Source organism: Grampus griseus (assembly GCF_964374135.1).
Source record: "Grampus griseus genome assembly, chromosome: 1".
Taxonomy (NCBI): Eukaryota; Metazoa; Chordata; class Mammalia; order Artiodactyla; family Delphinidae; genus Grampus; species Grampus griseus.
Window position 1 is genome coordinate 66161290 of NC_139017.1, and position 16847 is coordinate 66178136.

Below are 16847 nucleotides of genomic sequence, written 5' to 3' on the forward strand. Positions count from 1 at the left end.
TGTTCTGAGCTAAGCATAGCATAACCATAGGCAGCTTCAGCAGAAAATGGGCATCCATTTCAGCCAAAATCAGTGATGTGATCCCTGGAAGGGATGCCATGAGCCAGAGAAGGTAAAAACTGGTGATTTAGGGTGATATACAAGGCTGCAACCCAGTTCTGGGGGGCTTGTCTTTGGCATTGAGCTCGAGCCATAAATATCGTTGATTCCAGTGTGTACCCAAATGCACTTTAACCCACTTCTATGAGTCATACTTGGTCTATTTACAGGCTGAAAAGTCTTGGTCACTTCACTACCCCACCTCTCACATTTCCTGAATCTTGTGAAACTATCTGAGTCCCACAAGTAACCTCATCTCACTCTCACAAGTCAGAGAAGGAAGAGGTATTTCCACAGGCTCTATTAGGCCAACTGCTTCCTCTTCTCTCCTCAGAGTTGTCCCTGAACTTGGGATATGCGAGGGCTCACCATGGATCTGCCTTATTACCACGGCCCTCTGTCCAAGCGAGACTGTGAGACCTTGCTGCTCAAGGAAGGGGTGGACGGCAACTTTCTGTTAAGAGACAGTGAGTCTGTGCCCGGAGTCCTGTGCCTCTGTGTCTCGTGAGTAGCCTCATCTTCCACACATTTGGAACCTTATGCTAAATGTAGGACTGACAACCAAGTAGAAAAGAAATTCTACTTCACTGACTTCGCAGCCCCAATGAGCAGAATGAGAAATAGTTAGACTGCCAGGAGGGGATGGAAGGAACGTGTCTGTCCAAGCTCCTCCACCTGCCCTTCTCTCCCTGGTGCAAATGCCATACAAGCAATGAGCAGACTCTGTGAAGCAGCAGAAATGGGGCTGGTGAGGAGAAGAGTGCAGGCAGTATGGGAGCAGAGCGGGGAGGCAGAGAAGGTAGCCATGTGAGAAAGGTCCTCTCCTATAGAGGTTGATTTATTTGGTATGGAAAAGACTAGGTGCCCTTTATAAAATTTTTATCTGAGAGGCCAACTTTTTACATGGATTCTGCTGGCTCCACTTGTGCTTCTTAAAATACTAATAATATTTCAAATTTCGTTGGATTTGTAAAAGGCTTCAGCGTACATCATCTCCTTTCATCCTGCTTTTAGTCTATCAAGACAAGCCACCATTTTATAGATGAAGAAACAGAGACCTGGGATTTCTCAAACAACTTGGTTGTGCAACAATTCATCTGGTGGTTCCAAAGGGGCTGAGTTCAGTATGCAGGTCCAAGCCAGAGCATCAGAGCTACACTGCTGAAGGAACTTGTTTAGCCCAGTTTAGAAAGCAATCCTGAACAGGTATCAGGGGAAATCTACTGTCTTTAAAGATTCTTGTCTTTGTGGAGACCACTGAAATTTTTCTTTACCTGTTATAGAAATTAAAATCCAAGTGTCTCCATGGATGCGCTTCAGGGCTTCTTAGAATTCGGGAGCTATAAGGACAAAAGAGATTGTCATTACTAACAGAATAGGCAGGGATATATTTCTTTCTCTATATGATACCGGGAATACAGATATAAGAAAGGCAGCCTTAAGGTGTTAGCAGTTTGAATTTTCAAGTCACAGGTGATGTTGAGGGTGTTTTCATATATTTTTAGCCATTGTTAATTCCTCTTTTGAGAATTGCATAATCATATCCTTTACCCATTTTTAGCTTGAGTTGTTCGTCTTCTTACTGATTTTTTTCAATTTCTATGTATGAAGGTAAAACTTTTTTTTTCTAGAAAAAAGACACACACAGACACAAGAAAACTACAGACCAATTTCAATTTCATTTACTATCAATTTTCAATAAACTACTAACAAAATGGAAGCCAGTAAAACATTAATGGAGAAAATACACTATGCTCAAGTATGGTCCAATCCAAGAAATCAAGGATGGTTCCCTGATAGGAAAATTATTAGTTTAATTACATATTAATAAGTCAGAGGTTACAAACTGCATAGCTGATTCAAATTTGCTTAAAAGGTATTAGATAAAATTCAGCATCAACCCCTCAATTAAACACACAGTCATGTGTGCATATGCATACACACACTTACATACTCTTAACCATGTAGAGCTAGAGAGGTGCTTCCTTAAACAAAGGCCAGATGAAGCACTAGAAGAATTACCCCCCAAATCATGAATGAGCCAGAGATGTTCATTATAAGCACTACTATGTAACATTTTCCAGGATATGTTAGCAAGTGTAATTAGTCAAAGGAAATACATGTAAAAATTGAAAACAAAGATGCAAAATTATTATTATTTGCCGTTGACATGACTTTATACCTGTGAAATACAGATTTAACTGAAAAGAAAAACTACTAAAAACTAAGAAAATCCAATAAGGATATCTGCTTATATTATTGAAATCTAAAAAATCAATAGCTTTTTCATACAGAAACAATAACCAGTAAGTAAATATAATAACACATCTCATTTACATCAGCAAAAAATTAATAATACCCAGGAATAAATGTAATATGAAATGTACAAAATTAAACAGCTACTGGGGAGCTTACTAGAAGACTTCAGTGAAGGGAAGGATTCAGTTTGAAAGCATATCAGTTCACCATAATTAATCATAAATTCAGTATATTTCCAGTGAAAAATCAACAGAATTTAAAATTTTTTCTTCAAAGATAGTAAAGTTTATCCAGGTGGGAAATGAAACACAAGGAACCTGCCAGAGAGCCAGAAAATATTTAATTGAAAAAAGGGGAGGCTTCCCTGGTGGCGCAGTGGTTGAGCGTTGAGCGTTCGCCTGCCGATGCAGGCGACACAGGCTCGTGCCCCGGTCCAGGAAGATCCCACATGCCATGGAGCGGCTGGGCCCGTGAGCCATGGTCGCTGAGCCTGCGTGTCCGGAGGCTGTGCTCCGCAACGGGAGAGGCCACAGCAGTGAGAGGCCCGCGTACCGCCAAAAAAAAAGGGGGGACTAATACCAAATATTAAAATACATTATAAAACTACAGTAACTACTACAGTAATTAAAAGAGTTTCATACTGAGAGATCAATGGAATCAAATATAGAATCCGGTAGAAATGAATCCAAATACGTATGGAATTTAGTATATACGTAAAAGCATTTCAAATCAATGAGGAAAAGATGAGTGATAATTGTGTTGGGACACTTGGCTGGTCACTTAGAAAAAAATAAACCTGAATCCCTTTCTTACTTCTTGAAGTAAAATTAATTCAAATTGGTTCTAATACAGAACTTATTTTTCTAAATGAAACTGTGTGTACTAGAAGAAAACGTGAACTATTAAAAAATATTCCTGGAATTGAGAAAGACTTCCTAACAAGATATAAAACACCGAAACCAAGAAAAGATTGCTAAATATGACCATTATAACAAAAAACTGTTGTTAAAAAAAAACTTATTGACAAACCAACAGAAAAAATCAAAACTTCATTAACATATAACGAAGCTTTTAAAAAACAATAGAAAACTAGGTAAAATGCAAGAGGAGGAGATTCTCTGAAATGGAATGTGAAAAAGAAAGATAAAAAAATGCTAGATCTCACTCATAACTAAAGAAACACAAATTAAAAGAATAATGTGGGCTTCCCTGGTGGCGCAGTGGTTAAGAATCCGCCTGCCAACGCAGGTAGACCGGGGTTCGAGCTCTGGTCCGGGAAGATCCCACATGCCGCGGAGCAACTATATTAACTACTGAGCCTGTGCTCCTAGAGCCCACGAGCCACAACTACAAAGCCCAAGTGCCACAAATGCTGAAGCCTGTGCGCCTAGAGCCCGTGCTCCGCAACAAGAGAAGCCACGACAATGAGAAGCCTGCGCACAGTGATAAAAAGTAACCCCCGCTCGTCACAACTAGAAAGAGCCTGCGCACAGCAACGAAGACCTAACAGAGCCATAAATAAATAAATACATTTATTTATATTAAAAAAAGAATAATGTGATACCATTTTTACCTCTTCAAGGTTTTAGAATTAAAACTATGAAAATACCCAGAGGAAATTCAACTGCTGGGAAGCAGAAGTGCTTGCACATGCTAAATACAGCCTCTTTGGATAGAAATGTGGTCAAAACATAAAATGCACAGGTATAACCTTTGACTCAAAATTTCATTAATAAAAATGTATCTTATAGTTATTACTGCATAAGTATGTGCAAATTGACATTAACAAGATTGAGTAAATCCATATATGGTATGAAAAATACTCCAAGATCTACTGTTGTGTGAAAAAGGCAAGATGCAAAGTATGATCCCATCTGTGTAAAAAAAAAAAAAAAAAAAAGTACGCCTATATCTTTGTATATTCATAAACAAGTTTTGAAAGTTATATAAGAAATTTATAATAGTGGTTACAGCTGGGGAATTTAAGAGGAGTAAATAGGGAAAAAAATGTTGTGGATTCATTCTTTTTATTTGATAACTTTTTCACACTTTAAGTGCTTACGTGCATGCATTACTTTGGTAATTTAAAAAAATGTTTATAAAAATGTAGTGAATCCCTACTACCTATTCAAACACTGTGCTAAGGCCTGGGGAGATTCTAAGGAGATTCCAATAAGGGACTTGCAATTTTTTTCAACATGTAAATAAATAAAATGAGGGTAAGACAATATTATACAAATTCAAGGACAGAGGAGATGAGCAGGAAAGTTTTCTTAGAGGAGGTGGTATTTGAGCTGGGATTTAAAAGAGTGGATAAGATTTGGTTACACAGAAATGGGATGGAAGGCATTGTAGGTTGGGGAAAAGGCAGGAACATAGGTCTAGAAATAGGATATTTTAAAACACATAAGAATCATACAGGGTTCTGGAAAGGTAGTTTGGAAACCAACTTTTGGAAAAGTCAGTTTGGGGTAATATTATGGGGTCTTAAAAGAATGATTCTGTAGCTAATGGGGAAACACGGATGGTTTCTAAGCAGGGAAATGACAAGATTAGTGCTGAGTTTTAGGAACTCCAGTCTAATAAGGAGAGTGTACTGAAGCTGGCAGATGATGATGGCAAACCAGATGGGAGATGGTGAGGGACTAGCTACGGTGGGGCAAGCAGTGCGAATGGAGATTAGAAGAAGTTGCAAGAGCTGTGATAGAGACAGGAGAGACCTTGGTCAAGATTTCAGGGTACATAGTCAACACTGGGATTCTCTTTAAAAATTGACATTTATGCTCAACTGCTCTGTGATACATCATGCTAGCTTATATATTCATTCAAAGCAAAATTCATGGAGAAATGTAATACAAATAATAATAACTAATCAAATGGAGAGGCAGAAATAAATATTTGTTAAACACCTGCACTTGATCGGGGCTCACCCTCTTCCCTGCCCACGTCACTTAAAGGCAAACAAAATTTCAGGCACCCTCAGGCTTAAGGCTCAGATCAAATGGTCCCCATCAAAACGGCCTTCTTCATAATTCTTGTGAAATTTTGTTATCACAAAGATCAGACAGACCATTCAGTTGTTATTGTTCAACAGTTATTTAAAGTCTCCCATGTCAAGCACTATGGTAGACACTCAGTTGATGCCTTCAACACAGCTCAGAGTCTAGTGGGGAAAATAAAGAAGTAAAAGGACACTGTGACGTGTGTGATAACTGATGACTGAGAGCAAGGAGTGATTCATTCATCAAGGAGTAGAGAGCCTACATGGGAGCTGGGACTTGGAGGATGACTAGAAGCTTCATTCACTCATTCAACAAGCACACACTGAGCACCTATTAGGTTCCAGGCATGTTCCTATGCGTTGGTGAGACAGTGATAAACAGTACAGGCACTAGTCCTGCCTTCATGAAATGACATTCCAGTGAGAGGAGACAATACAGTGAAAACAAAACAGAGGGGTATTACAGGGAGGGACAAATAGTCTTCTTTAGGTTGGGTACAGGAAAGATTCCTCTGAGAAGGTCACATAAAGCAATTCATATTCCAGTATACAACCCTAAGTAAGCAAAGCCAAAACTATCTACAACACAAGCACTAGACTGTTTCTCTACATCTGTGCAGCAAGAGCCACTATGAAGGTGCTTTCTATGAGTCAAAAATTGTGCTAAGCATGTTACATCAATTACCTCATTTATCTTTTGCAAAGCCGTCTTCCATAGGTGATATATCTCTATTTTGTGGGAAAAGAAATGGAGCTTCTTATTAACTAAAGTGTCCAAGGTCAAACTGTTAATATGTTATGTTCCCTCTCTTATCAATGTCCCCAGTTCCACTGAAATGTGTTCAATGTGGTCCCCTTGGAACTGTGTTATAAAGTGCTCAAGCAGGGGACTTGAGGGCTTGGCAGTAGATCCTAATATGTAGAATTTGCATTCTGCTTCCTAGAAATGAGCTACCCTCTCTTCTTTGTTGTGTTAGAATGCCAATATGCCAAATTTCATGATTTCACAGATCTAAATGAAGATATTATGGAGAAGGTTAGAAATAAAGGAAGGAAGTCACAGAGGAGAGTTGGCCCAGCAGCATATAGCACTGACCAGAAAGCTATGTATGTGGTAACCATGGACAGGAAATGTTACTTGATCTCACAGCCTGATAGAGCATGAAAACACCAATGTGCAAAACACTGTCTGTGTAGGCGACATTGTGAGTGTTAGAAGTTGGAACTGGGTCTGGCTTTATAATCAGCAGAGTCAAAATGGAATAGATATTCGGAGATGCAAGGAATTCACCTGCAGTTATGAAGGCAAAGGAGGGACTTTCTGTAGTCATATATAGGAAGGCTGCAGATGAGAAGAACCCAAGCCCTGACTTAGGGCAGGTCCTCACTGAGGAGGAAACAACAGAAAGAGTGAATGAGAGAGAACCCAAGAGTCATTTCCAGCTCTCAGGTTCTGAGATCTTTGGAAAGACTTGAGTTCAGAAAGAAAAAAAAAATTCAAACTTTTTTGTTGTTTTAGAAAAATCAAATGTTGAGAAAGGTATAAAAAAGAGAGCAGAAATTATCTCAGTCTCACCACTCAGAAATCACATTTTCTAATCTCTCCAGACTGTTCTCTATTCATATGCATGTATAAGCAAATATTATATATGTACATAAATGATTCATTATATATATGATCATCTGAAACCCTTTTTTTCAGTGTATAATGGGTATCTTTCCACTTCAAAGAAAGCCAATACACATCAGCCTTTCATGATTGCTTACTATTTTGATTGCATATATCATAATTTATATATAACTATATATTTAGGTTATTTCCAGTTTGGTCCAATGGACCCAATGTAATTTGAGAAGATTAACATTTTTGTGCTTACATCTTTGAGAGTTTGCCCAACTCTCTCCTCAGGATAATATCCTAAACATTTTAACATTTTTACACACATTGACAAATTAGTACAACAAAAGGTTATATGGATGCACACTCCAATCAAGACCAGTGAGAGAGCCAGAAGTTAAAAGTCTTAAAACATTCTGTATTGACTTGTAACTGTTTTATTCATCGTCTTAGCAGTATATTTCAAAGAACAGAAGTTCTTGATTTTGATGAAGTCAAATTTATCATGTTTTTCTTTCATGAATTGTGATTTCAGTGTTGTATATAATAAACCCTTGTTTAATGCAATTCATAAAGATTTTCTCCTTGTTTTCTTCTAGAGTTGTATACTTTTAACTTTCACATTTAGTGTAGCCTATTCTGATTTAATTTTTGCAATCTGGGATAAGGTTGGGGTTGGTGTTTTATTAAATATGGTCACCTATTTGTTCCAGCTCATTGTTGAACAGACTATCCTTTATACCAAGAAATTGCTTTTGTGCCTTTGTAAAAAACAAAAACTATTGACTATATAAGTTTGGATCTATTTCTAAGCTCTCACCATGGATCTTTTTTTTTTTTTTGTCTTTATGCAACTTCTGTATTGTGTTGATTACTATCACTTTATAATAAATCTTGAAATAAGATGGTTTAAATCACCCAACTTTTTCAGGGTTATTTTAGCTATGTTAGTCCCTTTGCATTTCCATACATATTTTAGATTCAGCTTTTCATCTACTCCCCCCCACCAACACACACACAGACTGATGACATTTAGATTGAGATTGCATGAATCTAGAGATCAATTTGGGGAGAACTAACATGGTAATATTAATTCTTCTGATCCATGAACATAGTTTAATCTTTTCATTCATTCATATCTTTTAAAATTTCTCTCAGAAATGTTTTGTAACAGGTCTTGTACATCTTTTGTCAAATTTATCCCGAAGATTTCACACACTTGATGTTATTTTAAATGATATCAGATTTTAATGATTTAAAATTTTTAATTATTTTATTTTCACTTTCCACTTGTTCAATGCAAGTGAATGAAAACACAGTTGATTTTCATATACTGAACTTGTATCCTGCAACCTTGCTAAACTCACTTATTGGCCCAGTGCTTTTTTTGTAGAATCTCTGTATGATTTTCTACATGCCATCTGCAATTAAAGATGATTTTATTTCTTCCATGCCAATTTTTCTGTTCCATTTTTTTCTTGCCTTATTGCACTAGCTAAGACTTCCAAAACAATGTATAATAGAAGTGATGAGTGCAAAAAATCCTTGTCATTTTCTGATCTTGGGGTAAAAGTATTCAATCTTTTCCCACTAACTACATCTTTAGCCCTCCACTTCCTAGTAGGGCTGAGAGTTTTTTTCTGCATCAACTGAAATGGTAGTATGAATTTTTGTTTCTTGTCTGTTAATCAACAGATTAAATTTTCTAGATTCCACATGTAAGTGATACCATGCAGCATTTATCTTTCTCTGTCTAGCATGGTTGAATAATATTCTATTGTTTATATATTCCGCATCTTCTTTATCCATTCCTCAGTTGATGGACACTTGGGTTGTTTCCTTATCTTGGCTTATGTGAGTAATGTTGCAATGAACATGGAGTACAGATATCTCTTTGATATCTTGTTTTCATTCCCTTTGACTGTATACTCAGAAGTGGGATTACTGGATCATAATTTTTACTTTTTTGAGGAACCTCCATAATGTTTTCCATAGTGGTTGCACCAATTTACATTCCCACCAACAGTGCACAAGTATTCCCTTCTCTCCACATCCTCACCTATATTTGATATCTCTTGTCTTTTTGATGATAGCCATTCTAACACATGTGAGGTGACATCTCATTGTGATTCTGATTTCAATTTCCCTGATGATTAGAGATACTGAGTTCCTTTTAAAGTACCTGTTGGCCATTTGTATATCTTTTTGGGAAAAACATGTATGCTTTATGTATTTTGAAACAAACATTTAGGTGCATAAACATTTAGAATTGTTATATCCTCTCGATCAATTGACCCCTTTATCTTTTTGAAAACCCCACTTCTTTATTCCTGGTTATAGTCATTGCTCTGAGCTGATATTGCTAGCTTTCTTTTTATTAGTGTTAATAGTATATACTTTCCCCATCAATTGACTTTTAATCTAGTTGTGTTTTCATTTTTATATCAGGTCTTTTGTAAGAATCATACCCCTGAGTCTTGCTTTTTTATCCAATCTGACAATAACTTCCCTTTAATAGGGATGATTAGGCCATTTGTATTTAATGTGATCATTAATATGACTGGTTTAAATCTACTATCTTGGTATTTATTTTCTATTTGTCCTGTCTGTTCTTCTTTTCCCCTTTCTGCCTACTTTGGAATTGATTGAATATTTAAATTATTTCCAAATTATCTCTTTTGCAGGCTTGCTACCTAAAATTCTTTGTTTTTTGGTAGTTTATTTAGTATTTATAGTATTCATGTTTCACTTATTATAACCTATATTTGAGTAATATTATACCACTTCACCTATAATACAAGAACCTTACAATAATATCCTTTCATTTCTCCCACACTCTAATTAAGCTTTTGTGCTCTTATTGTCATCCATTTTATTTCTATATATTTTATTACCCCTACGGTAGATTGTTATTACTTTTACTTTTAGCAATCAATTATCTTTTAAAGTGATTTTAAATATAAGAAAAATATTTTTTTATTTACCCACATAATTACTATTTCTGGTACTCTTCTTTCCTTTGTATGTACCAGGGTTTCTCAACCTTGGCGTTATTGAAATTTGGGGCCAGCTAATTCTTTGTTGAGGGGAATGCCCTGTGCAACTTGTGATGACTAAACATACCTCAAGACATTGCCAGAAGTCACTCCTAGTTGAGAAATATTAGTATTGTTTCAGATTTTCACCTGGTACCATTTTCTGTCTGTCTAAAGGACTTCCTATAACATTTCCTGTAGTGCATATATACTGGTGTAAATTATTTCAGCTTTTGTGTATTTGAAAATGTCTTCTTTTCACCTTCAGTTTTTGAAAGATTTTCCCTGGATATAGATTTCTAGGTTAATTTTTTCTTTCAATACGCTTAAGATTTTGTTCCACTGTCTCCTGACTTGCAACGTTTCTGATAAGAAGTTTGCCATCCTTATATTTGTTCTTCTGTAGGTATGTATTTTTTTTCTTCAATTGCTTTTGAGATTTTCTCTTTATCATTGGTTTTAGGCAATTTGATTGTGATGTACCTTTGTGTAATTTTCTTTGTGTTTCTTGAGTTTGGGGTGCATTTAATTTTTTGTACATGTGGGTTTATAATTTTCATCAAACTTAGAAAATTTTTGTCTGCTGTTTCTTTAAATAGTTTTGTTCCCACTCAGGGAATTTAATTACAGGTATATTAGGCTACCCAAAGTTGTTCCACATTTCACAGGTTCTCTGTTTATTTTTTTCAGTCTTTTTTTCTCTCTGATTTTCATTTTGGATAGTTTCTATTGCTTTGTCTTCAAGTTCACTAATTTCTGTCTGCTGTAATGTGAAATTTGCTGCTAATCCCATCCAGTGAATTCTTCATTTTGCACAATGTAGTTTTTATCTCTAGAAGTTTAATTTGGGTGTTTCTTTAATATCATCCATGTTTCTACTTAGCAAGCTCCTTTTCTCTAGATTCTTGAACATCTGAGATAATAACAACAACTGTATTAATGTCCTTGTCTACCAAGGTAGAGCCTTATGTCTCCCTAAGTTGATGAAATAGAGCTAGGAGTCCAGGAAGGCCAAGGTGCCTAGAGTTTATGGGGGTGAGAACACAGAAGAAAAGATACACTAAGAAAGAGCTCCTGGGATCTGCAGAGGGGTTCCTTGAATCTTCAGCTTAGTGTTGAATAGCTCATGTGCATGAGGTAAATAACCAGGCTGGGTAAAAAAAATCACCCTAAAAGCCAAAGGAACAATCTCTGGAGCTCACGCTGGTCTGGAAATAGTTTGTATTCTCACCAGAGTAGAAAATTTTATAATTCATGGACCTCAGTTAGAATAATCAGAAGCATACTGATTCAGTAGTGGGATAGAATTAGCTCTGAACTAAAGGCTGCTCTTGTATCACCTAAAAAATATTTAAAACAAGTCTCCAAAAGATTGAACTATTTCCAAGTAGCTTAACTGCACCCTAGAAAAATGTTCAAGAATCTTTATAGGAAAATGAGAATATCCAGCACCATAAAGATAAAATTTGCTACTTCTGGCATCAAATCAAAATTTACCAGGTATGGGGACTTTCCTCATGGTCCAGTGGTTAAGACTGCATGCTCCCAATGCAGGGGGCAAGGGTTCGATCCCTGGTTGGGGAACTAAGATCCCACATGTTGCATGGTGCGGCCTAAAAACAACAAAAACAAAATTTGCCAAGTATGAATAGAGGCAGGAATTACAATCCATAAAGAGGAGAAATGTTAATCAATAGAACAAGACCCAGAAATGAACCAACATCATATTTTACAGGATATTAATATAATCAATGTCCTTCTGTTATATTATGCCACAGAAAGAGAACTGACACATCTGTGTGATAAGGCCATGACTGTGTACTCTTATTCTTATCAAATGAAGGCAACTGGTTCTGACTACTTTGCTATTAGGAATTTTAGCTAGATAATTAGATAAATTGCTTTTGTTTGATCTACAGCAAAGCTTTTCCTAGATCTAGATGCCAGATCTGTGATTATTTTATCCACAAAAATATGCACATCTGGAACTGCAGTTGAAAATACAATAACCTTTGATTAAGGTTGTAATAATCCATAGTCATTCTTCAAGATATATCTGGTGTTTGCACTGGCCAATAGGTCAGTCAAATGAGAATGTGGTAGGAATCAACACACCGTACATTTCATGATTTGATGGTGCCCTTAGTATAGAAATCTCTTCCAGGGATGTGAAATTGCTTTAGTTTACTGTCTTGGCAGATGAAACCAGTTATAGGAGCTTCTGTTTTGTCCTTCCCACTACAATAGTCCTCATTCTATGATTCAAAGAACAAATGAAAAGATTTTGACAATTCCTAAGTCTGTAAGTGCATTCTGGACCTGGGGAAATAACCATAGGATGGTCCCGTGGTCCCACTGGATCCACTTGAAGTAGACTCGGGCTAAGATTTCTTCTATCACCTGACTCCCATGAGTTCTACCTCTGACTGCTGGATCATGGGAACATTTGAGTCTCCAAAAATTAGTGTCAGTTCAGAGCCAATATCAAATAACCCTAAAAAATATTGGGTATTTTTCCTTTTCCCAGTACACAGTGCCCCTAGTAAATGTTGCACGTTCTTCTGGAAAAGGCTTGGGGAATTGTGGTCACGTTTCTTCCTTAAAGCAATCCAGAAACCCAACACCACTCTCAATAAAAGGGATCTGAGTCTGTCAACTGGATTAAATCTGTAGATTGGGTAAGACATCCAAGAATCCCTACTCTGTGACTCAAGTCAGTGTTGTGCCACAAGACCTAGAAGTTCTCTGCTTACTTTATATCCAACAGAACTTTAGGCTGTCCATCATTCTATGCTTTGGAATCCAGTGAATCAATTAAACATCACCACAGATCCCTGTACAGCAAATTGCTCTTACACTGTTACATCCCTCTGGCTTATGATAATTGTGCCGTCTTTGTCTCTCATTGAGTGCTAACACCTAACCTCTACTATTCCTCGATCCCATTATTTCCACTAAAATCAGGGCACCCAACCGTTTCAGGATTTCCCACTGTCAACTCCAGCTTACAGCACAGAGATACAGTTTTCAAAGATGCTGGTTCTCTCCTCACAATTTATTTTTTAGTTCATCATGAAGGTGCTGACCTTCAGACACCTTGAAGGGGGGTGAGGAATAACTAGACGGTTTGCATTAATAGATTTATTGTAATATTCCCATCTTCCTGAGTTTTCAGATTCCTTTCTCTATAGAATTCCAGGGAAGTTTTGGCATTTTGATCTCCATTGAATGTGAGCCACCATTAAATCCATGCTTCAATTAACCAGTCTAGCAGAATGTTTATGTCACTCCCCAGTGCATGAGCTAGCACATTAATTCTGAATCCTGGGTGAGTGTGCCTTTATTTATGAATTCAGCCAACAAATCTTCTATTTTATCCGTCTTGGTTTAACATCCTAATATCCATTTCTGTATATACTCTTTTTTTTTAAACATCTTTATTGGAGTATAATTGCTTTACAATGGTGTGTTAATTTCTGCTGTATAACAAAGTAAATCAGCTACTTTATCCTTCTTGGTTTAACATCCTAATATCCATTTCTGTGTATACTCTTTATATATGTGTCTCCCACTGACTGAACCCAATCAGAGGCCTGAGAGCAAGGGAGTCCATAGAGGTCAGAGCACAGAGCAGAGTGGGGAAAGTTAGAAAGAGGATCTGGAGATACAGAAAATATCCGGCACATGTATATACTAGTACAGTAAGTCCCCTACATAAGAACCTTCAAGTTGTGAACTTTCAAAGATGCAAACATGCGTTGGCATGTCCAATCACGTAAGTTAGTTCACATGTCTGGCGTACCTTGCCACGTGTGTGCATCCTCTACAAGTGGTTGTGCTTTTGTGTACTTTACTGTACAGTACTATATAGAGTACAGTAGTACAGTATCTTTATTTCAAGCACAGGATGTCTGGTAGCAAGCATAAAAGCAGCGGTGATGTAGGTGGTACTGCTAAGGAGAGATTCACGACACAGAAAATGGCAAGGGGGTATTCTTTATTTGAGGAGGCACTGTTAGTTTTTGAGGCATAGGACCTGAATGTAGAATGGTACACGAAGGTTGCAGCAGCCATTCAGAATGCAATCCAGTGCCACCGTGTCATCTATGGTGAGAAAAAAAGAGCTACCCAGACATCACTGGATCGTTTTTTTCAAGAGGGTAGATAGAATTGAATCCAGCAAGGAACCAGAATCTGTGCCATCAACGTCAGGCATGAGTGAAACTGCAGCTTGTCCTCTGTCTCCTACTGCTGATGATCCTTCAGCATCTCCCACCCCGTCTCCCTCCTCCAGTCAGTAACTCTTCTTGCCTGTTCACTCGATGCCAGCCCCTGGAAGCCAGCAATTGTACTGTACTACTGTACTTTTCAAGGTACTGTACTGTAAGATTAAAAAGTTTTGTTTGTTTGCTTGTTATGCATTATTTGTGTGAAAAGTATTATAAACTTATTACAGTACAGTACTGTATAGCTGATTCTGTTAGTTGGGTACCTAGGCTAACTTTGTTGGACTTACGAACAAATTGGACTTACAAACAAATTGGACTTATGAACGCGCTCTCAGTACAGAACTTGTTCGTATGTAAGAGACACTGTTCTGGACACGTTAAGTTTGAAATATCTAACATCCAAGAGGAGATGTTAAGTAGTTAATGTTAAGTAGTTAATGTTAGGTAGAAAAAATGAGTCTGGAGTTCAGGGCCAGGTTGGAGGTAGAAATACAAATTAAAATATAATTGGTAAGTGTTCATATTTTCACAGTAGTCAGTCTTTCCATTCAAAAACATTCCACCTCCTTTTATTTTGTTCATTTATGTCTCTTGGTAAGATTTTTCATACACACTTGGCACATTTCTTATTAAGATAATTCAATGCAACTCAGCAAACAGTTATTGAGACTGTATTGTAAGATTGACAATGGTGCTAGAGTGAACAAAACAGACATGATTCTTGCTCGAGTATGAAATACAGATGAGAAAATGGATAATTAAAAATCGGTATGATAAGTATGTTTCGATAGTAATGGACTACTTTTTCCAAAGGTTCCCCTCCTTTCCCCCTGATGGAATGCCCCACCCCAGGGTGCCTTACCTGAAGCACTAGGTGCCTTGAATCAATTCAGCTGCCTTTCTCTGCCAAGTCTTTGAGCAAAGCCTGGGTGGCAGAGGTGGCATGTGGCTGGTTATCGTGGTATGTATTATGTATATAGTGAGGTTCTTGTGATATTATCACTTGAGACCTGTTAAGACAGGAATACATACACCGATTAAACCCCATCTACCCAACATTCCTCTTCTCTCCCCATGAGAATCAGCCTGAAGTCACCCCATCCCCCATTCCATACTCTTAAAAACACAGGGGTAAAAGCAGGGATACAAATTTTAAGACTATATTCATTTTAGGTCTGTTTTTTGAAAAACATAAAAATTTTCTTAAATATTGAAAAAAGTAAAACCACTCTGAAAGAGAATTATTAGAGAATTAAAACATAGCCTTTACCACAAAATAGTGTACTTCAAAAGAAGTGAGGTTGTTGGCAAAAATAACAAATACTTAGTGGTGGGCACTTTTTACCTGTTTAGCTTTTGTGTTTGGATAAAGGCTGTTTCAGAGCAGTCAGAAAGCATCTGGAATCTAGAAAGTTAACCACTGTGATTACTAAAGGCTTAAATAACAAACTCTGTAGCTTGTTTTCAGTAAAGAGATATCAGCTCCCACAAAGAGCCAAAATGTTCATAATAGATTTTTTTCAAAGTTGCAGAACAAGAGATGTTTGTTGAAGATCAACAAATCATAGGAAAAGATTTACTTAGCCTATTCTTACATCTTTAGCATTTCCCAACTAGTGTAAACAGATAGAACTTTTCCAACAGATGGAAAAATTTGCACCAAAACCCCTCAGAACTCAGTGATGACACCACTGATACCCCTTCCTCCCCACCTTCCTCCCTCTCCCTCCCTCCCTTGTTCTTTTATCTTTAATCTCAAAATTGCACTAAAAAAGCTATTTTACTTTAAACTTTCATTATTAATTATAATTTAGTAAGTTTTAGAGAGTATGTGTTATTTTTGAATACTGTATTTTGATTAAGTTAATCTAATAATAGTTCATATTAGAAAATATGTATTTTTCATTAATTTACACTTTTATTTGTACTTTATAATATACTTATTTTTAAAGTATATTTAAATGTAATAAATACATAGTTTCACTGATCTTTGTTTTGTAATAAGTAATAAAATACTGGCATTGTCAGTTTTGTTTCAATAGTGCCAATCCGAAAGAGTAGACACTTGGGCTCATGGATTATACACATTTCAACTTTACTAAATTTTGCCAAATTGTTCTCCAAGATATTCGTATCTAATTATACCCCAATTAATAGTATATAAAACCTTGTATAGCTCCAAATCACAGCCAATATTTTGAATTAGTTAACTCTTACATCATTGCCAATCTGGTATGAAATTATATCTAATGTGGTTTCATTTCTATTTCCCTGATTGTTAGTGAAGTGAAGCACTTTTTCATATGTTTACTGGCTATTGTACTTGTCTTTTTCTTATTGTACATTAATGTTCCCATTTTATCAATATATTAGGGTTGCAATTATCTTCTCCCAACTTGCAGACTTCTTCACTTTGTTAATAGTATATTTTGATAAATAGAAGTTTTAATTTTAATATAGTGAGTTTATTAATCTTATCTTTTGGCTTGTACTTTTTGTGATTTAAGAACTCCTTCCTTAACTCACGGTCATTAAGTCGGTCACTTACATTTCTCCCAAGCTTAGTGTTTTGTTTTTTCATAATTGGATCTTCAATTAGAGTGTGA

At 36.6% G+C, this 16847-nt stretch overlaps 1 protein-coding gene across 2 annotated transcripts in view; it reads left to right on the top strand.

Moving 5' to 3' along the window:
• Nucleotides 1-447: 447 nt before the first annotated feature.
• SH2D1B (SH2 domain containing 1B) overlaps nucleotides 448-16847 on the top strand; it is a 37058-nt gene continuing 20658 nt past the window's right edge. For both annotated transcript variants that reach the window (XM_082662532.1, XM_082662533.1), the window contains exon 1: nucleotides 448-603. In XM_082662532.1, coding sequence (XP_082518658.1) covers nucleotides 455-603 — 149 coding nt within the window. In that variant the 5' untranslated portion in view covers nucleotides 448-454. The remainder of the gene's footprint in view (nucleotides 604-16847) is intronic.